At 52.2% G+C, this 23,853-nt stretch overlaps 10 protein-coding genes across 10 annotated transcripts; 5 read left to right on the top strand and 5 right to left on the bottom strand.

Moving 5' to 3' along the window:
• Window positions 1–571: 571 nt before the first annotated feature.
• Window positions 572–2,569, top strand: Z517_10136 (uncharacterized protein; the record flags this gene model as incomplete). The annotated part of the gene is made up of 1 exon (XM_013423749.1): window positions 572–2,569. The coding sequence occupies one exon, from the start codon at window positions 572–574 to the stop codon at window positions 2,567–2,569; it is 1,998 nt and encodes a 665-aa protein (XP_013279203.1).
• A 353-nt stretch (window positions 2,570–2,922) lies between these two features.
• Z517_10135 (uncharacterized protein) lies at window positions 2,923–3,618 on the bottom strand (the record flags this gene model as incomplete). Its single annotated transcript, XM_013423748.1, has 1 exon — window positions 2,923–3,618. The coding sequence occupies one exon, from the start codon at window positions 3,616–3,618 to the stop codon at window positions 2,923–2,925; it is 696 nt and encodes a 231-aa protein (XP_013279202.1).
• Window positions 3,619–4,565: 947 nt separating this feature from the next.
• On the bottom strand, window positions 4,566–5,384 carry Z517_10134 (uncharacterized protein; the record flags this gene model as incomplete). Its single annotated transcript, XM_013423747.1, has 2 exons — window positions 4,566–5,198; window positions 5,268–5,384. The coding sequence occupies 2 exons, from the start codon at window positions 5,382–5,384 to the stop codon at window positions 4,566–4,568; spliced, it is 750 nt and encodes a 249-aa protein (XP_013279201.1).
• Window positions 5,385–7,393: 2,009 nt separating this feature from the next.
• Z517_10133 (uncharacterized protein) lies at window positions 7,394–8,821 on the bottom strand (the record flags this gene model as incomplete). The annotated part of the gene is made up of 1 exon (XM_013423746.1): window positions 7,394–8,821. The coding sequence occupies one exon, from the start codon at window positions 8,819–8,821 to the stop codon at window positions 7,394–7,396; it is 1,428 nt and encodes a 475-aa protein (XP_013279200.1).
• A 792-nt stretch (window positions 8,822–9,613) lies between these two features.
• Window positions 9,614–10,725, top strand: Z517_10132 (acetolactate synthase, small subunit; the record flags this gene model as incomplete). The annotated part of the gene is made up of 2 exons (XM_013423745.1): window positions 9,614–10,491; window positions 10,548–10,725. 2 exons carry the CDS (start codon window positions 9,614–9,616, stop codon window positions 10,723–10,725), a joined length of 1,056 nt encoding a protein of 351 aa, XP_013279199.1.
• Window positions 10,726–11,808: 1,083 nt separating this feature from the next.
• Z517_10131 (uncharacterized protein) lies at window positions 11,809–12,606 on the top strand (the record flags this gene model as incomplete). The annotated part of the gene is made up of 1 exon (XM_013423744.1): window positions 11,809–12,606. The coding sequence occupies one exon, from the start codon at window positions 11,809–11,811 to the stop codon at window positions 12,604–12,606; it is 798 nt and encodes a 265-aa protein (XP_013279198.1).
• Window positions 12,607–13,226: 620 nt separating this feature from the next.
• Z517_10130 (5-methyltetrahydropteroyltriglutamate-homocysteine S-methyltransferase) lies at window positions 13,227–15,666 on the top strand (the record flags this gene model as incomplete). The annotated part of the gene is made up of 3 exons (XM_013423743.1): window positions 13,227–13,237; window positions 13,295–13,634; window positions 13,687–15,666. The coding sequence occupies 3 exons, from the start codon at window positions 13,227–13,229 to the stop codon at window positions 15,664–15,666; spliced, it is 2,331 nt and encodes a 776-aa protein (XP_013279197.1).
• Window positions 15,667–16,233: 567 nt separating this feature from the next.
• On the top strand, window positions 16,234–17,214 carry Z517_10129 (uncharacterized protein; the record flags this gene model as incomplete). The annotated part of the gene is made up of 1 exon (XM_013423742.1): window positions 16,234–17,214. One exon carries the CDS (start codon window positions 16,234–16,236, stop codon window positions 17,212–17,214), a length of 981 nt encoding a protein of 326 aa, XP_013279196.1.
• Window positions 17,215–17,785: 571 nt separating this feature from the next.
• On the bottom strand, window positions 17,786–18,985 carry Z517_10128 (uncharacterized protein; the record flags this gene model as incomplete). Its single annotated transcript, XM_013423741.1, has 2 exons — window positions 17,786–17,811; window positions 17,944–18,985. 2 exons carry the CDS (start codon window positions 18,983–18,985, stop codon window positions 17,786–17,788), a joined length of 1,068 nt encoding a protein of 355 aa, XP_013279195.1.
• Window positions 18,986–20,282: 1,297 nt separating this feature from the next.
• On the bottom strand, window positions 20,283–22,313 carry Z517_10127 (uncharacterized protein; the record flags this gene model as incomplete). Its single annotated transcript, XM_013423740.1, has 6 exons — window positions 20,283–20,440; window positions 20,539–20,797; window positions 20,861–21,448; window positions 21,510–21,675; window positions 21,757–22,156; window positions 22,217–22,313. 6 exons carry the CDS (start codon window positions 22,311–22,313, stop codon window positions 20,283–20,285), a joined length of 1,668 nt encoding a protein of 555 aa, XP_013279194.1.
• Window positions 22,314–23,853: the final 1,540 nt, after the last annotated feature.

Genomic DNA, 23,853 nt, shown 5'->3' with positions numbered 1-23,853 from the left:
GCTGGCAGTCCAGTAGTTTAGGCACTGGAATGGCGGTGCTGCCCACCTATGATTTGGGTAAAGCGGGCCCGCCTGGCCTACAATTGTTTGGCTCGGTAGTGTGTTCCAAGCGCTGCGAGTCATGTCCAGTCCTGGATGAGTCACGTGAATCTCCCGTTACCGTTATCAAGCAGAAACTTCCCCCGCCGCCACCAAACTGCGATTCCGCTCCACTTTGCCCACTGGCTATCAAGAAACAGCTTCCTTGGGTTTCGCCGCTGCTGGTTATCGTCGGTTAAGAATGAATGTTTCCATGATCTACCACTAGCTCATGATTTGAAGTAGATTGCCTATCCTTCAGAATCTGAAGAATTCGTTCTCTCCTCTGGTCCCGAATTTCTCTTCGTTGAAGAACTGCTTGTACTCGGTATTATTGTCCGCCTAAGCCCAGGAGGTTTCGTGGATTGTTGTGTCTGTTTACTGTGTATCTCAAGAGCTTTACGAGACATGATTTGACACGACAGATTGTGAACCCAGATTCCTAACGTCATTCCTACACCTCTGAATCTTTACTCCCTGCCCTCTGCTCGCCATGAGCTCGAAACCTAGACAGGCTCCCACAAGTTGGGATGCATACGAGCGTGGTCGTGCGTCGTCCTTCGGTTCCCTCGAGTCTGTGCCCGAAGACGAGCAGCAGAACAATCTCTCCTCGTCTACCCCAGCAGCACACCGTTTCCCATCGGAGAGCCAAGAGCATGGAGGATTGCGACGCAGATCATCGTTTGGCAAGAGAATTGATCAGTTCATGCAGATGGGTGGACCCAATAGTATCGACAATTTTGCAAAGTCGTTCCAAAGAGCTGCAGGGTTTCGTGAAATCACGCCGGTGCGGAGGAACTCGATCAGCTTCTCGGAAACCGATCAAGAGGCAGCTCCAGGTGCTCCTGAACAGAGTACGGCGGCGGCCAATAGGTCACTTCTGAGACAGCAGCTGCAAGAATATGATTTTGGTGCCGAAAACGAGTCAGCCCTACAGGATGAACGGGCGCCAGGCAATCAAGAGCCGACAGAAGAGTCTGCTCTCTTGCCTACTGAAAGCAGGCAAACCCTCAAATCCACGACAGGCTCTCTCGTCCCAGGCTCGTTACTGCCGAATGAGCTGGGCACAAGCTATGGAAGTATCTCTTCGAAGTTGACAGCTACTGCTCGGCAACGAGCGACCATCCTTATAATGGAGCAGGAAGAAGCCAGCAGGAGAGCACTGCAGGAGCCAGAAGCATTGAAGGAAGAACCTCAACGACACATTGAACGGGAAGTCCTCCCCGATGGTGAAGTCATGGAGCGAATAGTCGGCGAGTCAACCGTTCCTATGACCGTCTTCAACTCCACGAATGTGTTGATTGGAGTTGGCATCCTGGCCCTGCCACTGGGTATCAGGTACTCCGGATGGGTGATCGGTCTCTCCTTCTTGACTCTTGCTGCCATCGGCACCTCATACACCGCTAGATTGTTGGCAAAGTGCTTGGATTCAAACACGGGCTCAACCACGTACGGAGACATCGCTTACTTGGCGTTTGATACTTGGGGCAGACACTTTGTTGAGGCCTTGTTCATCTTGGAGCTGACGGCTGCAAATGTCGCCCTGATTATTCTGTTTGCGGACAGTATGAACTCTCTGATCCCTAGTGTCTCCGTGATCGAGTGGAAGGTCATTATTGCTGTTGCTCTCATACCGTTGAATTTTGTTCCTTTCAGAACCCTGAGTGTCACCAGCGTCATTGGCATCTTCTGCTGTCTCGGCATCATCATTATTGTCTTTGCAGATGGCCTCATCAAGCCCAATGCCCCTGGTTCTTTGAGGGACGTGGCTCAAACCTGGGCGTTCCCCGAAGACTGGAGGACTGTTCCGCTCAGCCTGGGTCTATTCATGGCACCGTGGGGTGGTCATAGCGTCTTCCCGGCCATATACAAGGACATGCGACATCCACATAAATACGGACGAGCTTTGAAGTATACCTACTTCTTCACCTACGGTCTTGACCTGTCTATGGCTGTGCTGGGGTATCTCATGTTCGGCGACAAGGTACGCGATGAAGTGACCTCTAACATCCTCCGCTCGACCGCCTACCCTCACGTCCTATCCGTCATCATCGTCATTCTTATCGCCATCATCCCTATCACCAAGATTCCACTTTCAAACCGGCCCGTGATGGATACGCTCAATAAAAAGCTCTACATCGACCTCCGCCAGATGGATCCCAAGGCGCGCGCATACAGTGAGCGGTCGCTGAAACACCGCGCCGCCCGAGGCCTCATTGGTATATTGGCCAACATCATCCAACTTGGCATCGCTGTTGGTTTTCCGGATTTTGACAGCATCATGGCTCTTATGGGGTCGGCTTTGTGTTTTACCATCTGCATCATCCTGCCCGTCAGCTTTTATCTGGTCATTTTTAGCTCCGAGGGCAAGGAGATTGGGCTGGCCGAGAAGATCCTCGACTGGATCTTGTTGGTGGTTTGTATCACCCTGGCGGTGTTGGGGACTGTATTTGCTATTTTGCCCAAGCACAAGATTGGGGCTTCGGTTTGACGATCTGCAATCAGTAAAAACAGAGATACTTTTTGAGGATAGGGATATTGGGAGAGGAAATTTTCGACAGACAGCCTTGTAAATTTTTCATGGCCTGGGAGGGATTGTCGTCTTGCCAGATAATTGATAATAATACACTTGTATATAAAGACAGGAGCATGTCATCCGCTGCCAGAAACCCATTTCCAAGAGTGTGTTGACAGCCGTGTAGGAACCTCGCATACCAGTCTATACAGTCTCCATGACATGGGCGTGAGATACTTTGATTCTTTTTTTTTTTGGTTTTCCGAGGTCAAATGGTAAACTAACCGATTCCCCACGCTTTCCACCCCGATGCGTTTCTCCCCTCAATTCTAGTTTGACTTTCCCCCCGAGATGGCGAAGCCACTGGGGTTCTGGCTCAAGAACTCGAGCTCCTCGGGCGTGCTCTCCCGGCCCAGCGCGGCGTTCCGACTGGGGAACCTGCCGAAGCGCAGAATGACGTCGCGGTGCGCCTTTGCAAAGTTGCACGAGCTCTTCACGAACTTGTTGGCTTCCTCGACCGCCACGGCCGCGCGGGGCGAGGTGGCCGTGAAGGACCCCGCGAGGCAGCGCGTAGAGAGGTTGTTCAACAGCGAAATCCCCGCGACCTGGTGGGCGAGGCTCTCGGCGTGCATCAGCGGCATGTAGAAGAACATGGCCATGAGCGGCGTCAGATCTGGCGAATGGTCGAATTCTCTGGCGATCGACACCACAGCGAGGTCCAGGGCCTTTGCGTCCGATGAGAATGACAGGCCCGAACCGCGGTAGATATTGCGCGGGAACTGGTCGAGGAGGACGATCAGGGCGAGGGAGCCTAGCGGGGTCGAGCGCCACGAGTCGAGCGAGTCATTGCGCGCCTGCTCGACCAGCGACGAGAACTGCGTTCGGATCTCCGAGTCGACGAGCTCCGCGTCCGGAGGCATGAACCACTTCTCGGTCGGATTGCTGTCGGGCGATGACGGCGGCGGGAACCAGTAGTCGAGCACGCGGGCGATTTCGCCTTGGTGTTCCGTGGATATTGCTGGCATGGTCTGGACGGCAGAGGTGGCGTTGGTGGAATAGAACCAGGGCGCGACGAACCCCTGGAACGCGGATTGAAGCTGGAGAACCTTTGTCGGACAAGAGGGACGAGGCAGCCGACGGTTTAGCACGTGTAGACGCCTCCGTGAAACAGGAACCGGGCGAAAAGAGGAGTTTCGTGGGGCATGTAGATGTGGACGTAGAGACAGAGGAGAAGCTGGGAGACGGCGTACCCTGGCAAAGGCCTGATCAAGGGCGGCCTTCATTTGATTGATGGTAGTTGATCAAATCGACGTCTTCAAGTTTAATCAGAGTCTCAATTCGACGGTGTTCGGTTCAGACAGGGGTTATAAGCATTCGCGAAGCTTGGGCCTATAGTAAGAACTTGTTTTGCTTGGGTGAAGTCGAATGCACCTCGTAAACAAAGACACCAAGACAACATGTCCGAATCTCTCTCGAACGTCATCAGGCTGACATTCCACCACAAGGCTGACCAATCAAGTCCGGTATCTACTTTCACGTGATTTTGAAGATAGCACACGTGATATGAAAGGCTGTCTTGCAACAACCTTCGGACCATCAGTGAATAGAGGCTTGACGTGGTCCAGATAGTATTGGTGAAGGTGTCAACGGCCATATGGCACTGGGAAACGTTGAGCATAAGCCAGCTTCGTGACAGACAAAGTGCACTGTTCCTCCCATGGCGATACCATAATGGTTCGTATCTAATGTGCTTTCTAGAAATGCGTGCAATCTGCGGTAGCGACTGTGAACACATCAACAAGCTGTGACTTCCAGAAAAGCAAAAGTGAACACAGACAGTAACCAAGACTCCGTGCTCCATGCTCCATGCTAACAATGTAGAGCTCTCCAAAACTGTTATCTTGCAACAAAGCGAGGCTGTACATCTTTACCAGGTACCCGGGTCCATGTAGAACCCACACCTTTTTTGCATTTACAGGTTAACATCGTGAAGCCAGACCTGTTGCTCGACTCGGTGGGAGAACCGACTGGCAGCAAGGATCTCGACCATCTGCTGCTCACTGACAAGCAGCTCCTGCTTAGGGATGAACCATCGCAAACCCTCGCTACAAGGTGGGGTGGTTAAGCTGCCCTTGTAGGTCCAAAACTCCTCGACACCTCCGACCTCATCGATAGCGAGACGCATATTGACGGGCAAGCCTTCGAGTTGCGCTGTGTCGTTGAAATGGATCATTGGGCCCAGCTGCTTGATGAATGCAGATTCCGTGTGACCCACTCCCACCCGAATGCCAACGACGGCGGCTTCGTGGTCGTCCTCGGTGACATGAACGAGATGAATCTCTGCGCGGCTTCGCTTGCCGCCAATGAGGTGCTCCGATGGGGCGTGAATGTGCCATCCAATCATGAAGACCTCTTGATCGTCAAACTTCAAGCTGGGGAGGCCGGTGACCTCTTCCTCTGGATGATGAGGTGTCCAGGCTGGTGCAAACTCCCAGTTGAAGAAGTTGCCCGGAATAGCGGTGTTTGTGTACCCTTCGAAGTTGGGTTTGTGAAATTGGGATAGTTCCGTTAGGGCAATGTTGATAGGCGATTGATGGGTACCAGACTGACACAGAGCGTATTCTGCAGGAAACGTCAGCAAGGCTGGCAGCTAGAGGGGTAACATGAGTATTACCGGGTTTGATGGTCGCCCAGTCTGCAGACAGTGCATAATTCCAGTCTTTTGGTTCCCTGCCAGTGTCGACTCGGACTTGTCTTCGTCCGAGATGAGGATGGGATTGGTAATTTTCATGCTTTGGACAGCTCCAGGCTGTTGTGATGAAAGTGCAAAGGTAGAGAAGGGAAGAAGTGGAAGCCAACGACAACATGCTGAAATAAACCAGTGAGATAGAACGACCGCTATTGCAACGAGTAACAGATATAAAAAAATATAAGATAGCTGTAATTGCACTGACAAAGGAAAGACGATATGGGTATGCCGGAGTGTAAAGGTCTGATGAGTCTCTTGATGTGGGGAAATGGCTTCTCTTTTATGTGGCCATTGAGGCCAGCGATAATGGGGACACGGATGTGAGAAGTCCGTCTCTTCGCAGCCTACCAAGTACTCCCTAAAGGCACACGGAGACGCCAAGTGATCGCTTGTTCCAGCAGCGTAATGCATCGTCTCTGCTGAAACGCCTGCAGAGATACTGACATCGACGTCGCGCTTGGAGAATACGAGTATGTAACCATTCTCATGAAAGGCTGACAATAAGGGCGGCTCAGCGTTGAGGGCGGGCAAGGCGCGCTGCACTGCATATTGCCCAAGCCCTATATGAAGTCTTGGGACCAAAGTCAACGGTGACCGAGGCTTCCGCAAAGGAAGCGCCCCTGTTGATGAGGTAAGGACAAGAATGGCGGTGTATGACAAGCACGGTAAGCCATAACAAAGATTGTGAAAAGCATCCAACGGCGACCTCGGCGCCAAGCTATATCAGACAGCCAAGTCGACCCGGAACGCTGCGCTGGGCCCAAGAAAGTAAAGCGCCGCTCGTCCACATAATCTCGTTGCCACTCGTCGTAGTTCAGGGGCCTAACGCGTGGCTGTCGGCCATTGATGGATGGTCCGCAGTCGACGCAAACAGGACAACCAAGACTCTCCAAGAAATGACCAAGTGGTGAATGCTAAATTGAGCTCGGTCCTTGTAAGAGAAGCTGAAAGGTCCAGACACTCGTATATGACGCTCCCTGCTGCCCAGCCTTCCTCTCCGACCGAATTGAGCCCACATCTGACAAAAGATGAGGCATCACCGAAGCAGGAGGTGCTGGGCGGGTAACCTCACCGAGTTCTGCGCAGGATCCTTCCTCAATTATTCCTGTCATGGCATTCCGGTAGCTTCAAGCGTCATAGGCAGGGGTGCACCATCGGATTGGCAAAAGACGTTTTCAGCAAACGGCGGCTTTCCAGGCCCCGAATAATCGTCCTCGTAGATTGCAAGTTGACCATTTTCGAAGACACTCATGTCGATCGCTCGATAATAATCCTACTATTAGGATGACTACTCGTAGAGATATGCGGTAAGGGCGCGAACTAGTCGGACGCGATGCCTGTTCTGTATAACTAGCGACAATGGCAACGGGGCCATATCCATATGAGTAGGCTGGAGCGTGCCATGACGGGGTATCTCCATAGTACTCCATAGGATGCCTTTTGGTCGGGTTCCGTAGGCCGAACATACGAGTATATTATTATCTCAGATATTGACTTTTTGTGTTTATCCCCCTGTTTTGTTCACGATAGAGCTTCCTGTGCTTCAGGAGGTTGTGGTTCAAAGGCCCGAAAGCCGGCGACAAATAAGGGAAAGCATTGCATTTCTGCCCCTGTACCATGAACTCGTAGGCATCGTGGGCACTCGTTGGGCTTCTTTTCCGATTCCTCGTAGGAGCGTCGAAGAACTTCGAGCTGTACAGCGTTGTAATTTTGAGCAAGATCCAAAATCGGTAGACCTGCGGGATGGATGGTGTAACTGGTCGAGCCAGCTTTGAAAGCAGACACCGAAGATAGTTAAACGCCATATAGGGAAACTCTGCCGAGACAAGGCGCAAGGCTTCAGCCTCGTCCCTCCTTCATACTGACTTTAATGCTAGCATGTAACATTCCTCGGCCATAACTAGGGTGAGATATATACAAGTTGCATCATTTTGTTCACTGGGACTGGAAGTGTATCTTCAGAATAGCGGGCTCTGCCTGAGATGTTTGAAGAGGTATTTGCAAGACCGGCTTCCTCTGACCTAGCTCCCTTCGCAATTCGCAATCATTGCTCAATTAGTCAACGTAGCGTTACAAGTCAGTCCTGTAACATTCTTCGCGTTGACACAGGTCGTGTTGGCATTCGCTTTGGTGACTGCATCTGTCAGGTGGACATCCTTAAAGTCGATGTTTGAACATGGCGCCGCTGCTGAACAGTTCAATGCGATTCCAACCTTACTGCTAACGGTTCCCGAGACATCAGAGAACAGCAGGTTCTCAAATTCAAGAGTACTGGTGTCGCAGTAATGAGCCTGGTCGGGCACCTTGAAGTAGCATTTGTTAATGAAGACGGCCTGGCTAGTGTTGTGAGTTGTCAGTCCTGTAAACGTCACATTGGAAACTTTCCCCGTGCCGCCACCACCGCCTTGTGGAGGTTGTCCCTCTTCTTTGCCGACCCAAGACTTGAAGTAGGCTCCGCCGGCTACTGCAGCCCCCCCGGTGCGTGGATTGATGTCTTGTGAGACTGAGATATTGGTGGCCGTCACATTGAAAATGTAGTCTGGCGAGTCAACGTATTGCCCGATTGAGCCGAAAGCAATTCCGCCACCAACGCAGGTCATATTTTTGATCACCATATTGGTCGTGTTTCCTTTCGGGGCCAGACAATCATCTCCCCCATGGAATTGCCAATCTCTTACCAGAAGGTGGTCAACTCGTAATGAATCGAGGCCATCAATGTTTGTTTCGTAGTTGGAAGAATTGCCGTAGGGATCTGTATTGGTACCATTGATATACACCTTGCTGATCTCAACATTGTAGGAGTCTTGGATCCAAAAACTCCAGAACATCGGCTGGCGTATGGCAAAGTTGGTCACAATCACATTAGAGGAATTGAAAATCGAAATCACAATTGGGCGGCCAAACTGGTTGCTGTGCCCGGCAGCATGGGTCATCCATGCCTGTCCATTGCCATTGACACCGCCCTGCATCCACCCTCCCCCGTCGATTTCAAAGTTGTTGCCTTCAATAATCCACCCCGTAGACTGATTCTGAAACTCAACACGGAAGGAGTTGTCAATCCAGTAAGTCAAGTCTGGAGTGAAAGAGAGAGTCCCAAAAATTTCCAAGCGGGAATTCTGGAGCTTCATGTACATCCGCTTTGAAATCGTGTAGACATACGGAGCCGGAAGTGTAATGGTCCCATTGATACCGCATTTTTGGACAGCCGCAAGAATCTGAGACGAATCGTCTTGACCCCAGCCCAAAGGTGTCACGACGCATTTGAGTTCGCTCGGAGACGGTGAGCGTGGGAAAACCGCCTCGACGGGAGCCTGTCCGAGGTATGGATAGGAAGCATTCTTGTGGTAGGGAAGCGTTGTTTGAGGCGAAGATACGGAAGTGGTAGCCGCTTGAGGGAAGTAAACGATTGAGGAACTGTCAGCAAAGGCAAACGGCACGTATCTAAGAGAGCACAGGAGAGTAAATGCCTGTGAGAACATGACGTTTAGAGATCACAACTTATCCCCAGGCAATTCTAATCAGACTGTTTCTTACACATTCCCGGGTTGTTGTAGCCTACCTGAGTCTGAGCGAGCACAGTCGCGATATATATGTTCCCATTTTTTCATGCAGGTTCAAGAACACATGTCGGAGGACGAGGTTGCACTTGGAGGTTGCTGGATACATTATCAAAGCAAAGGGTCCGTGGGTGCCGGGCACCCATCAGACGAATCAAGGAGGGATTGACAACCCACGTGCTTCTCGTAGCAATGGTAGATCTTTGAATATAGGATGATGTACCGGGGAGAAGTAGGACTTAAAGACGTCGGCTGACTGCATCCTTGCCGTGTCTGAGGACGGTGAGCCCGTACTACTTGTATGCGAACAAGCATTAGAAGCTTTTCGCGAGCACAAAAGGGGAACCGAGGTCGTGAAGATGATGGAGTCAGCAGAGGACAATGTTGAATAAGGCGGCATGATATACTTTGTGTGTGAGCAGGGCAGGCGTGGGGGGGTCAGAGCCTCTACTGAGTACTCGGTACAACCTCGGGAGATATATACAAAGCGGCATCAATATCGGCCCAAATTCAGCAACTTCTTGGCGGTCTCCGAAACCGCTTGGTTTGTGAGTCCTCCACCTCCTGCGCTGACCCAAAATTTTTGATACAGAGCTTGTCCCTCTGTATTGTTGTGACTCATCCTTCGAAGTGATACAACATGTTCAAGTCTCACTGACCTTGATGAAGTAGTACTTACTTGTCTGCCGCATACGCCCTTCTTCTGCCGCCATCATGGCAGGCAGGCGCAACCTCCTATCTCTTGCATGCAGGGCTACGAAACACTCTCAACGAGCGCAAACCGGGACCTCTTTCCTCGAATCTGTTCTCCCTGCTTCGAGACGAGCCAAAAGCACGAATTCAACCTCAGCTCTAGCGTATAAGGCTCTCCACAGAAGGTCACCCCTTCCATTGCCGGTGTCAGACACTTCTCCCCAATATGGCGCCGCCGCAGCTGTGTCCTCCATCCTCTACGAAACCCCGGTCGCATCTCAAGCGCCGCCCAAGAAACACATCCTGAACTGCCTGGTTCAGAACGAGCCCGGTGTCTTGTCCCGCGTCTCCGGCATCTTAGCGGCCAGGGGATTCAATATTGACTCTCTGGTCGTGTGCAACACCGAGGTAGAGGACCTGAGTCGGATGACCATCGTGTTGCAAGGACAAGATGGTGTTGTTGAACAAGCCCGCAGGCAGCTAGAGGATTTGGTACCTGTGTGGGCTGTGCTGGACTACACATCTGCCGCCCTGGTGCAGCGCGAGTTACTTCTGGCTAAAATCTCTATTCTGGGCCCCGAGGTGTACGAAGAACTGATGGAGCACCATCGCGAGATGACCAGCCCCGATTCTGACCAAGGCCCAGCGGATGTGGAAAATGCCGAGGAGAACGCAGACAAGAGGTTGCAGGAGTTGGAATCAAATAAGCCTGAAGAGCCATCTTTGGTGCAACGAGCGAAAGAGATGCTCGGTCAAGGCGCCAGCTACCATCCCAGCCGTCTTGCTGCCAGTCAAGCTTTGCGACACAAGCATGAACATCTCGAAGCCATCACCCATTTGACTCACCAGTTTGGTGGAAAGGTCCTGGATATCAGCACGAACAATTGCATCGTGGAAATGTCAGTGTCTGCTGTTGATTTATTTAGTGTTTTAAAGCGCTAACGTGAGAGAACAGCTCTGCAAAACCAAGCCGAATCGACTCCTTCATGAAGCTGGTTTCCCCTTTCGGTATTCTCGAGTCAACTCGAACGGGGCTGATGGCCCTGCCTCGATCACCTCTTTATGACCCCAATGAGGAGCACACACGGGAGGCTGATGATGTGGTTGATGCTAGCACTCTGCCTCCTGGTTAGTTATCTACATATGTTACCATCATGTTGGAATAGCGTCAGGCGCCCCTTGACATGAGGATGCTTTCTTGATTTTGGAGTAGGTAGGCTATTCTTGATCACATACTGTGGATCGTGTGAGTTCAAGCATTTTGAGGGACTGATGTTGCGGTAAGGTGGATGGCGGCGGTGATACCATTGTGAAATGGTGTTTTTGAGGCATGCGATATTAGTCTCCAAAGCTGAACTTGTTGGTCTTGAATAATGCAAAATCCATTACCCTGTGCCGGGTACATACCCTCATATTCACATGAAGTATATACCCAATGGTGATGCAGGCTAGACCCTGAGCCTCGTCTTTGTTGTCGTTCTTGTTCCCCTGACGATCAATGACAAAAATTTCCTCCATTCTGATGAGCCGCTCGATGCAGCGTGCTGTCACTGCAATCGCCGGTGGGGAGACACTGGCCATTGGATGGTAGTGAGGTTGCCGCCAGTGTTGTTTCTCGCAAGGGTTGTTGATGCTGGCCTGCACCTGGAGGGCATAATGATGCACTGGGAACCTGGGGTTCTCTATTCATATTCAGATATCCTGAAGGTTGAGTTGGGAGGTAGTCGCTGGCACACTGGCTCGAGTCAGAAGAAACGCATAGAAGCCACATCGTTGTCTTCGGTGGAGTAAATGACTAACGTTACCGCAACCTGCATGACCATCGTCACCACTTACTATCACAGTAAATACAACGCCGGTGCTTGCAGCCTCGACGCAGCCTTAGAATTATTTTGATTCCTTGATTCCTCTCATGAGTCCCAGTGGACCAAGTATGGCGTCCTATTTGGCAGATCTACCCTCGCCGGGCGACTTCTTTCCTCCGACACCGCAAGCAGCCAAGTTGTCCCTCGATATCTTCAGACTATACATTCCCGTAAGTGTACTATGCTCGCTGTCATTGTTCGTATTTGGCGACTATTGCAGAAGCCCGGACCAAAGGGGGAAAAAAAAAAAAAAAAAAAAAGAAATGAAACGGGAGTCCCTTGCTGACGAGAGCTCACGCTTCTACATAGGTTTCCCTCGTGCTATGGACACCCTTAAAAAAGCTACAGGCGATGGGCAAGACCTCGTCCAACTCTCGCCTGAGTCTTCCTGGTTGCTATGCCTGGGCGGTTGCGGAACTGGTTGGGCCGATCAATCTGCTCTACATTCTCTACAGTCTGCCAGATCGAGTCCGGCCCCGGCCACAAGCTGCGACGAGCTTCTTAGGCACAGGCTTGCCTGCCCAGAACGAGATATTGGCGTGCTTGTATCTCCTTCACTACGTTAACCGCGCCCTTGTCAGCCCGCTTTACCTGAACCCGAGCATGTCGCCCATCCATCCGTTTGTTACGGCGTTCATGGGTATCTTTCAGTTTACGAACTCGACAAACATTGGGTGCTGGCTTGTGTACTCGACACTGACTGCCAATACCGAGAGTCACGCCGTCGTCTCTTTCAGTTCGGCTCTCGGGATCCTGTTCTTTCTGCTGGGGTTAGCTGGCAATATCTGGGCAGAAACGACACTGTATGATCTACGACGTGGAGCTGCTAAGAGGAAAGCCAAGTCAGAGGGCAAAGCGACGGTTAGCTACGACAAGGTCTATGTGATTCCTCCCGCTCAAGGAGCTTTCAAGTATATCTTGCACCCACATTACGTCCTTGAGTGGCTCGAATGGACGGGTTACTGGTTGCTTGGAGGTGTATGGGGATTGGGATGGGGCGGTGAGAGTGCCGCTCTCTGGTTTGTGATCTGTGAGGTTGTGACAATGCTTCCTCGAGCAGTGACTGGCCGACAATGGTATGAAGACAAGTTTGGCAAGCGAGCTGTCGGAGGGCGCGCGGGAGCAATCCCTGGGCCTATCAGGCTGTGACGAAGAGAAGAGTCTCAATACTTGTACATGAACACGATCAGAACTGTTTAGTCGAGACTGGAGCGGTAAGACGACAGGGTATTTGCTTGTGCGGGCGTTTACGAGAGCCACTCATAGCGCAGGCGTCAAGTCAAGCTCATGTACCTCGTAGTCTGGAGTGTTTGCTCATAGATGGCGTGATTGATGGGGATGCTCGGGTGGGCAGGAACACTCAGCAGAGGGCAAAGAGGGTCAGGGAAAGTATATTTGGGTCTCACTTGCTGCTCAGTGGCACACGGTGACTTTTCGTAGTTTATGCAGGGCGAGCGAATCTCGGAGAGCCATGGCGGCGTGGGCGGCCAAACAGACCAACACAAGCATCCGCGCATCCCACCATCAGCCACTAAAAACGGTAGCCGCCTTGTGTCACTGATGGTGGCCCTGGCAGCATTTTGAATTTTTTTCCTCATTAACTCTCCTTCTCGGGCTCAGGTCACTTTCTCACCGCCCTCATCTCCTCCTCTTCATTTTCTCTTGTCTTGTCAACTGCCTTTCAGCACATCCTGAGGACGTATTGGAGGGTTGCTGTCCGGACTGTTGCCTTCAAATCTCAACCCAGTTTCACCCGGGTATCTACAAAGATGGTTCAATCGTAAGTTGAACACACAATGTCGCCCAATGAGTAACTCAGCTGCTGATTGTGTGACAGCTCCATTCTCGGTTTCCCTCGCATGGGAGTCAACCGTGACCTCAAGAAAGCTACCGAAGCATACTGGGGGGGCAAGATCTCGCAGGATGAGCTACTTGCCGAGGGAAAGAGATTGAGACTGGCACACTGGAAGATTCAGAAAGATGCTGGCATTGATATCATCCCAAGCAATGACTTTGCCTTCTACGACCAGGTCCTCGACCACATCGAGCTCTTTGGGGTGGTTCCAGAGCGGTACACAAAGTACAACTTGGCTCCCCTTGACGAGTACTTTGCCATGGGTCGAGGTCTCCAGAGGCCTGCCACCGACAGCTCCCCCGCAGTCGATGTGCCCTCTCTGGTGAGGAAATCTCCATTGATTGTCGTCAGGCCTTTGTTAATCTGTACAACAGGAAATGGTCAAATGGTTTGACTCAAACTACCACTACGTCAAGCCCACTCTCCAAGACAACCAGGTCTTCAAGCTGTCCTCAAAGCCCAAGCCCGTTGTTGAGTTCCTCGAAGCCAAAGAAGCTGGCATCATCACCCGTCCCGTCATCCTCGGTCCCGTTTCTTTCCTATATCTTGGCAAAGCAGACCGTGGTCAAACCATCGAACCGATCTCCGCCTTGGACAAGCTTCTTCCTCTATATGTGGATCTGCTCAAGCAGTTGAAAGATGCTGGTGCCGAGTCCGTCCAGATTGATGAGCCCGTCCTGGTCTTTGATTTGCCCCCGCACGTCAAGGAGGCCTTCAAGCCGGCGTATGAGAAGCTCGGTGGACTTGGAAGCAGCGCCCCGAAAATCGTGCTTGCAACCTACTTTGGCGACATTGTGCACAACATCGGCGTTCTCAGCTACCTAAAGCACCTCTATGCTATCCACATTGATCTCGTACGAAATCCCGAGCAACTCGAAACTGTCACCTCTGCCTTGGGTCCTCAACAGGTTCTGTCGGCTGGTGTTGTTGATGGCCGTAACATCTGGAAAACCAATTTCAAGAAGGCCATTGAGATCGTGGAGACTGCCATTCAGAAACTCGGCAAGGACAGAGTCATCGTTGCCAGCTCTAGCTCTCTCCTGCATACTCCCCACACTCTCGCCAGTGAGAAGACCTTGGACCCTGAGATTGCCGACTGGTTCAGCTTTGCTTGTGAGAAAGCCAAGGAACTTGCTATCATCGCAAAGGCTGTCACGGATGGCCCAGCCTCTGTCAGAGAAGCCCTCGAAGCGAACGCCAAGTCGATGCAAGCTCGTGCTTCTTCAAGCCGAACCAACGACCAGGCAGTTAAGGAGCGACAGAGCAAGGTTACCCCTGAAATGTACAACCGCAGGTCGCCATTCCCTGTTCGAATCAGCCAACAACAAGAACGTCTGCATCTACCGCTGTTCCCTACTACCACCATTGGATCCTTCCCTCAAACCAAGGAAATCCGCATCCAACGCAACAAGTTCACCAAGGGTGAAATCACCGCTGAGGAGTATGAGAAGTTTATCGAGAAAGAAATTCGGGATGTGGTCAAGATCCAGGACGAATTGGATCTCGATGTCTATGTCCACGGTGAGCCCGAGCGTAATGACATGGTCCAATACTTTGGTGAGCGACTGAAGGGCTACGCTTTCACGACCAATGGATGGGTTCAGTCCTACGGCTCCCGGTGTGTCCGACCTCCTATCGTTGTCGGTGACATCTCTCGCCCTGCTCCGATGACAGTCAAAGAGTCCAAGTTCGCTGCTTCTATCTCCAGCAAGCCGATGAAGGGTATGCTCACTGGACCTATCACCTGTTTGAGATGGTCGTTCCCTCGTGACGACGTTCACCAATCTGTTCAAGCGGAGCAGCTGGCTCTGTCTCTCCGCGATGAGGTCATTGATCTTGAAAAGGCCGGCGTCTATGTCATTCAAGTTGATGAGCCTGCTCTGCGTGAGGGTCTTCCACTCCGCGCTGGCAAGGAACGAACCGACTATTTGAAGTGGGCAGTGGATTCATTCCGCCTCGCGACCGCGGGTGTTGAGGATGCCACTCAGATTCACAGCCACTTCTGCTATTCTGAGTTCCAGGATTTCTTCTATGCTATTGCAGCCCTGGATGCTGACGTTCTCTCGATTGAGAACAGCAAGTCTGACGCCAAGCTTCTCAAAGTGTTTGTTGATGAAGCTTACCCGCGTCACATTGGACCTGGTGTCTACGACATCCACTCCCCTCGTGTTCCTTCGGAGCAGGAGATTCACGACCGGATCGCTGAGATGTTGCAATACTTGAAGCCGGATCAACTGTGGATTGATCCTGACTGTGGTCTCAAAACCCGACAATGGAAGGAGACCAAGGCTGCCTTGACGAACATGGTCAATGCGGCTAAGAGCTTCCGCGCTCAATATGCCAAGGGCAATTGATGAATTATGTACCGGTCCAAGAGGAACGGTTGAACTTTGAGCTCGATCAATCAACCTGATCTGAGCAGGTGGCGTCACGGGGATTTGATTTGAACGAAACGGATGAATGACAAAAGTGCTTTTCAACATGATACCACTGTAGCGATGGGGGCTGGCAAAAGTCCGATCTTAACATCGGCGTTTTTGGCTGGCTCTGAAACCAGACAGAGGAAGGGATCCAATATGGTGATGGGATAGCCATGGTACACTGGTAGAGAAGAATGTCAGCTTTCAACAGAATAAGTCGATAGAATAGGCTTCTGTATGAACTTCTGCAGAAGAGAGAATCCTATCAAGTAAGTCTTCTGCCTCTTGCCTGGCATACAGAAAATGCTCATAGAATAGGCACGTGAGCGCGTGTCATCGAGGCGCGTTTTGTTACTGGCCCGCGATGTGGTTCCGGGTCATAGACTCCATCACCCCGCCAACATTTTACAATATTTCTTTGCCTGCGGATGAAGCTGACCAGACAGCTGCGCCAGATGGGGTTGGCACGAGCGACATCTTTCCACCGTCTACCTGTCCACCATGCCGGGTCACCATCCCAAGCAGCCGCCGGCGCCTCAACCGACGCGTGTGTTCTTTGACCCGTTCAATTCATCTTCGACGGGCCACCAACGGGCAGAAAATCGGCTCTCGGGGTCCACGTCCTGGCGCGAGTCTCGAACATACAAACTCTCCCACCAGTTCAAGGACGCGAGCGGCCGCGGCGGAGACCGACACTTGGCTGATCTGGTCGGCGCGGGGAGCGAGAATTTTGGCCTGGACGGGCGCAAGGCTAACGGCGACTGGGAAGAGGGGTCGCAGCAGGGATTGAGGGAAACGGGATGGCAGGATATCCGAGATTTGATGGGTGGGTGTAAGAAGCGACCGAGCGAACGAGGAGGGCAAGACGGGGAACCTGGCAACAAGCGCCTCAGGGCTGGCCAGGGTCAAAGCCACAATGGCCCCCAACACCAACACCGCCACAAGGGCGAGACAGGGGAGTCTTGTCGCTCGTCAATCAGACGACAGCAAGACAAGGCAGCATTATTGCCCGACAACAGAAATAACCCCAACACCGATCACACTACGACGACTGGTACTGCTGGTGCTGATGCTGGGTCTTCTTCGTCTTCTTCGTCGTCCCAACCGCCCCAAATCTTCCGCAACCTGACCATCTACCTCAACGGGAGCTCCTTCCCTGTCGTCTCGGACCACAAACTGAAACACCTCGTCGCCCAGCACGGCGGCAACACGTCCATCTCCCTCGGCCGCCGCACCGTCACGCACGTGGTCCTGGGCACCAGCGCCGCGGGCGGGGGCGGCCTGGCGGGCGGCAAGATCCAGAAGGAGGTACACCTCGTGCACGGCAAAGGCGTCAAGTACGTCACGGCCCAGTGGGTGGTGGACAGCGTCGCCAGGGGCGTCAGGCAATCCGAGAGCAGATACGTGCCCGACGGCGTTGGGGGGAGGATCGGAGGCAGTGGACAAGTCAGTGTGAGGCAGATGTTTCAGCTGAGTGGATGAGCTGCTATTACAGAATAGACCACAGGGTAACGGGGGTTTTTGGTTAGGTATTGCATAGCATCACATTGTATGGTGGGTGGGTGGTCATCATATGCATCGATGACGACTTTCTTTCTGCATCGAAGCGACAGGGTGGACGGGAGGTTGGGTGGTTGCACCACTTTTTACATGCATGGCTGGTCGGGGCATATACACATATATGAGACAATGGATTGGAAAAGTGGGGCAACACAGAACCCTTGTGGTCCTCTCCATAGATAGACCTTCCTCAGGAGGCATGAATCAAGAGGTTATCACGACAGGTCACGCACTGGGTAACAGGTAGGGAAGGAGAAGTATCTTTTGTTATGTGATGTGATCTCCAAATTTACATAGATGCCACAACCCTACGTATATGTAGACACATACATGCATGCATATACCTACGTAGATTGGCCTCAGGACTGCTAGCCTTCACATCCCCTATCGGACCTTGCAACTTTCAGACCATAGTAAACGCCAGATGAGACAATAAAACAATAAGCCACCCACCCCTTGACAACGGTGCAGAAAGAGACATCGCCATAAGAGCTCAATTGGTGCTCAGATTCGGCCACTCTGTATTTCCAGACGATAATTCATCATTGGTCAGCATGGTATTTCAGGTTTCCTTCCTCTTACACGACGAGGCTTTCTCGTAAAAGGGTAGAGAGACAGGGGTAGAGAGGGATAGGGAAGAGAGAAACTCACCAAATCTTGTCCTCTCGCTGTTCCGCCGCACAACCCTCACCTCGTCGCCGACTTTGATCTCGGCCGCGGACTTACCCTCGGGGACCCTGGCGAGGAATCCGTACCGCCCAAAGACCGGGCTCCATTTGGCGCCGGGGTCCACGCGCCGGTCACTCTGTAGCTTCTTGAGGATCTTGCCCGACTCGCCCTCGCCGACCTTGCCGGTCGAATAGTCGACGTTGAGCGAGTTGCAGCGAGCGCAGTTCTGGGTCAGGACGATTCTGGCACCGTCGTCACCGCCAATCAGGAGCTCGGCCCAGAAGTCCTCCTCAAACTCCTCCTCGGCGCCCTCGACGATGATGTTCGGGCGGAACTTGGAGATGTCCATCACTTCGTTGTCTGGGAGGCGGCGCTGCGCATTCTCCCACGACTTTGTTGATATCACGAGGTATGGCGCGACATCGGCGAAGGAGATACCCTGATCTACTCCCTCAGATTGCTTCTCTCGGTCCTCGGCTGTTTCCCCCGCGCCAGTGACGGCGCGCGCGAGCGAGGTTGCTGTGGACGTGATGCTACCCAACCACGAAGCTACGCTCGAAGTTCCCTTCGATTCCCCTGCGGGGCCATTTCGCTGCTGTGCTGCGGCGACGCTCGGAGGCATGTTACCCAGCACTTTCCTACTGTTGCTGCCGATATAAAACAGCTTAACTTGATAGCCGAACCGCTCACTGAACCAGCGGTTGTACTCCTCGCCCATGTCATAGCCAACGCAGGGGGAGTAGTGCATGGTAACCTCGACTTCTTCAAGACCCGCCGTGTCCGGATCAAGGGGCACCTGGAGGAGTTCCGGGCTGACCTTCTGGTCCGGATGGTCGAACACGTGATCCTTGGTATAGGTGACGGTGACCCTGTCATTGGGTCCGCCTTCGCCTTTAGAGGAGGAGAATGCCGTAGTGAACAGACACATCTCGGTGAAATAGGCAATGGCCATGTTCTTCCCCTGCGCGACGTTGAACAGCATGAATCGTCGGTCGTGAGGGAATCCCATGTACGTCGCCGGCATGGCGGGAAGGGAGACGCCGCGGAGGGATTTGATCGGGTAGGTATAGATCTGTCAGTGTCGAGAGAGACGAGAGAAGATTGGTGTCAGTATGTCAGGATTCGAGACAAGTGAGTCGGGTAAGATGGCATCCACTGAGTCGTCGCATTGTGCCTCTCCTCTGTCTCTCTCCCACTCTCACACACACACTCATGCATGAAGAGGGATAGATGGATGGGAAGAGGATGGGACAATCCATACCTGCTTGACGCGCAGCTTGTGCGGTGCCATTGTAGTCTGTGACTCCTCGGCCGCCATTTCTCCAAGACGTTTCTCCCTCAATTAAATCGCTGGGTTTAGGACACAAGTTACAACCACCAATCTCCGCAGAAAACCACCAAAGTCCAATATGTGATTCGTTACTCCTGTCTTCTGGCTCTCTCCAACTTTGTGGCCGCTGTTGTTGTTCCTCTTCAGCGAACGAGGCCTTTTGCTTTTCTGCCGTGTAGCCTGTGATCAGCCGACGTGAACCCTGATACGTCAACCCTTTATATTACGCGCTTGCTCTCTCTCTCTCTCTCTATCTTCAACCTCCTCTTGCGGCTCGGTTATCTCACACAGCAAGATGCGGAGAAGCGCGATCTCAAAATTTGTAAGAGAAGTGGGGAGACAAACTATGGGAAGAGGCTCGGGCCCAGGCACGGCAATTCTTTCTTGAGGAATACACACAGAGAGGAGAAGAGGAAGACTGACCGTCTAGCTCTCAAGACAGTCAAACCGGAAAGAGAAGGACGCGGAATGGAGAATGAGAACGAAGAGATAGGGAATCCGAGTTTGTCCTCACGCCCTTTCGTCCTTGAGCCGAGCAACGAACAGTTGATGCCGGAGATGAATCGCCCCGAACAGCCGCTCCAAGTCTTGTACGTACAAACCCCGCAATCCAGCCTCACGACGAGCCGAGAGTATGACCGTATCAGAATACCAATTGAGGGTAAAGACCAGCAGCCATGGTGCATTCATGACTGGGAATGAATGCTTCGAGGATTGAGTTGAACCATCAATGAGAGGGAAAGAGGGCGAGTATACCCGTGACGATGATAAATACTATCCAGACACTTCTCTTCGCTTGATATCATTTGTACAAAGCTGCTCATTTCAGCAAGTATACACCTGGTCACAGCCGATTGCGGGACATCTCCTCTTCATGTCACTTTATGTTTCCTCTCTGTGCCTCCTCTTTATCTAGCCTCTGAGTAGAGTGAGAGGCAGTATAACTCACGGCTCGACTAATTTCTTCCAACTGCCTGTCCAGCCACCCTGACTAAGACTCCTGGATCTTACGGAATATGGGATTTCGCGCCGTGAAGCTCCGGCATCGCTTGCCAAAAATCCACATGGGGATGGTGAGCAGGCAGATGAAGATGTGGAGGCCACCGATAATCGAGAAGACTTCCAGGGGTCCTTGCTTCGTGATCCAGTCTATGGATTGTCCGCGGACAGGTTCTCATGATCAGCTCAGAACAAACGGTAACTGGGGAGAAGAAACACGACAGCATCGAACAACTCTTTGAACTTACCGCTGATGAAATAGTTCATGCCGAAGCTGTAGATGTTGCGCAGGTTCAGCGACGCAAACGCCTCTGGTGCCTTGTTCCGGTGGCATTCGGTGATGTAGCCGTAGATGCCAATGTTGAGAAACGACATGGAGAAGTAGATGATGCCATACAATACCACGGGCCCAGCCCAAGGTGCCTCGTTCTCCAGTGTGGCCCCGAATCCGAAGAAGCCGACGACCCCTAGGATCAGGGTGAGCACGTTGAGCGAAAGGCGAAATTCCTGGTCGAGAGATAGAGATGTTAGCAAACGTCCGATCAATCCGGAGCCCAGGCAGCGTCTTACTGGCTCATAAATGCCTCCATTCCATCGAGCCAGCTTCTTCACCGTCCAGTCATTCATCGGCCCAGCCACGAACCCCAGCAACGATGCCACCAGCGCCGCGATGCTGATGAGCCCGACGTCCGACACGCTGAAGTTGTAAGGCGGACCCGTAAAGAGCTGCGCAAGCACCGAGATCATCACCACCAACCACGACGTCGACAGCCCGTACGTGATGAAGCCGTAGAGCACCTGCGGGAAGAGGAGCATGCCAAAGGGCCGGAAGACAATGTACAGCAGGTTCTCGTCCGACTCGGCGCCGCGCCACGGCCGCATTTCCTCCCAGAAAGTCCACGGTCGCTCGTCGGCACCCGTGTACAGCACTTCGGTGTGGACCTTGCTGCCGGATTTGGTGGTCTCGAGGTGTTCCATGTGTTCGCCCTTGACCTCTTGCACGTCCAGCGTCTCGAACGTGTGGTCCGTCGTACCTAGATCAAGGTTGTACGCAGGATCTCGCTTGTACACCGTCTCGGGCACGAACAGAAGGATCAAGATGATAAACACCCCATACAAGCAGGCACAGATGCCGTACGTCCAATTCCAGCCCAGATCCTGCTCGACGTATGAGCTTGAGAACCAATACACGTACAGATGCGAGATGAAGGTACCATACCTGTATAATATATCCCGAAATAACGCTGCCGCCGCCGACTCCGATGCTTAAGCATAGACCCCAGAAAGCTAGACGCAGGCCGCGTTCATGCACAAAGTAGATATCGCCAATGATTGCTGTTGTGAGGACCTCAAAGGGCGACATTCCAACCGCGCCGAAGATTCGACTGGAAAATGTTGTCAGCACCGGCACTGAAAATACGAGGCCCCGAACCACGATCCAAGTCCCCAGAGCATGGTCGACTCACCTTGCGAGCAAGCTGTGATAGCTGTGCGCAAAATAGCCCCAAACCGAAGAGATGAACAACAGAAGATTTCCCAGAATGATGACCGGTCGACGACCGTACTTGACCGAAAGTCCGTTGGTGATGAAGCACGAGATGCCAATGGCGAAGATGGCCCATCCCAGGCCGCCGTTGAGCGCGTTGTAGGACATGTGCCACTCCTCAGCCATTTCCGCAAATCCAGGAGAGATCATGGGACCCCATGCGCCAACAACGGCCGTGTCGATGCTGATGATGAGCAAGAGAAGGTCCTTTTTCCACATGGACCAGTTCAATGGATCTCTGGGTGACTCGCTGGGTTGAGGAACAAGCACAATGTCAGCATTGCGTCCCGTGGCATGTTTCAATCCCGAAGTATCTCGTCCTAGAAGTCTCGTTAACCCTTTTTACCATGCACAGAAGAAGCTAGAAGCACGGCTCCCACCATGAAACTGATGATGTTGCGCATCGACCATGTCTGCGAGCAACGCGGTGCCCGGGACATGGTCCAGATGTCGGTCTTCGAGAACTCCGAGACCCATGTTATCTTGTGCTCAAAGGGGCCAGTCAAGGATCTGAATCAATCTCCTGTGAAGCAATTGATCTCTAAAGACAAGGACACGACCAGATCAGGAGTTCAGAGGCCTTGGAAGAACAGGGTGTGCCACAGAAGAAAACCATGGCACTGTTTATATGCGAAATAAAATACTTGTGCATCTTGCCTTTCTGCGGGGCTGTCGGCAATGGACAGGGCTGCAGATACCGTAGCCTAGGTCTGGAACGACCAAACAACCAACAAGCACAGTCTCGCACAGAGGTCATTCTCCCATCTTGCGGTTGTGGTGGAACTAGAGGTTTCCCCAGACCAGACCAGCCTCCCATTCTCCAGTTTGGACTACCCCAAGGTGGATCGGCCTGTGGCGTACAGTACTTGTGCATTTATTTGCTCGACCAAAGATCGGCAGATATGTTCACTCATATTGGCCCGCATTGACAGTCGGACAGGCCAAAGCGAACACATTATTGGTAAGGAAAGTCTCCGTCGATGAGAAGTGCGTCGTGGCTCCCTGATATCAATCCACCACAAACAACAGAGGCGGGGAAGGAGGATTGTTCATTGCATGCTAGATCTGAATGGATCGTGTGCTTCGTGATTGGACGAAATTTGCAGGATCATGGTGGTGGTTGACTTAAGGCGTGGAGACAAATCGCTATACCATTTTGAGGAAATGGATTTGGACGTATCATAAGGACATGCTTTCAGGTCACTTTGCTTCAATTCTCCACAGCTTCAGTGATGACCATCAAGGGGCGCATAGCGGCTTCATAAATATAACCGAGTTTTAATGGGTTCATTCCTGGTCTGCTGATCAAAACCTGCCTCGGTTCGACCAAGTTCTCATTCCAATGCAGCCTCGCCACACTGAATGGGTTCCATGGCCACACGTAGGCGTAGGATACTGCCAGATTTGCTGTATAACGGTAAAGATTGTCTCAGAGAAAGCTTCTCTGGAACAGTCATTACTGGTGGGGGAGCAGAGCCACACCATGGTAGCATAAACGTAACTCAGCTTCTCAGTCGAGGCACCATTTTTATGACTGTCTGATTTCGACAGCTTCAGATCGATGGTGCATGCATGCCAGGTGAGAAAGAGACGGGCTTCTGACTTGCAGGATTCCCCTCCCCAACACAGTGCACCTTCTTGCCTCGAAGCTCGAAATATCGGCCGTGTGCCTCACTTGCGACCCTTCTCTGGACCGTGTACTGAATGATACGTGTCTCATCATCGAGTTGGCCTGCACTCTCATTATGGACATCCTGTCTCTGCAGTCGGATTTCCCACGGAACTGACTGCAAGACAATTTTTGGAATAGTGGCTGGTTTTCACAACCAAGAGAAACTCCATCTCGAATTCCATTTCTCGCAAGATGAGGCGGGGAACAGAGGCCGAGAAACGCATATATTACTCGACTCTTGTGCTTCGACTGCCAACAGTCTTCTGGAATTGCAATGGTCGAGCTTCTCGGTAGTGAACTTTCACGGCATTCTCCTTGTCGCTGATTCTAGCAGGATTCGAAAAA

This window comes from Fonsecaea pedrosoi, assembly GCF_000835455.1.
Source record: "Fonsecaea pedrosoi CBS 271.37 unplaced genomic scaffold supercont1.7, whole genome shotgun sequence".
NCBI classification, from domain to species: Eukaryota; Fungi; Ascomycota; class Eurotiomycetes; order Chaetothyriales; family Herpotrichiellaceae; genus Fonsecaea; species Fonsecaea pedrosoi.
Note: the sequence above shows the minus strand (reverse complement) of the source record. Positions and strands in the feature narration are given on the sequence as shown.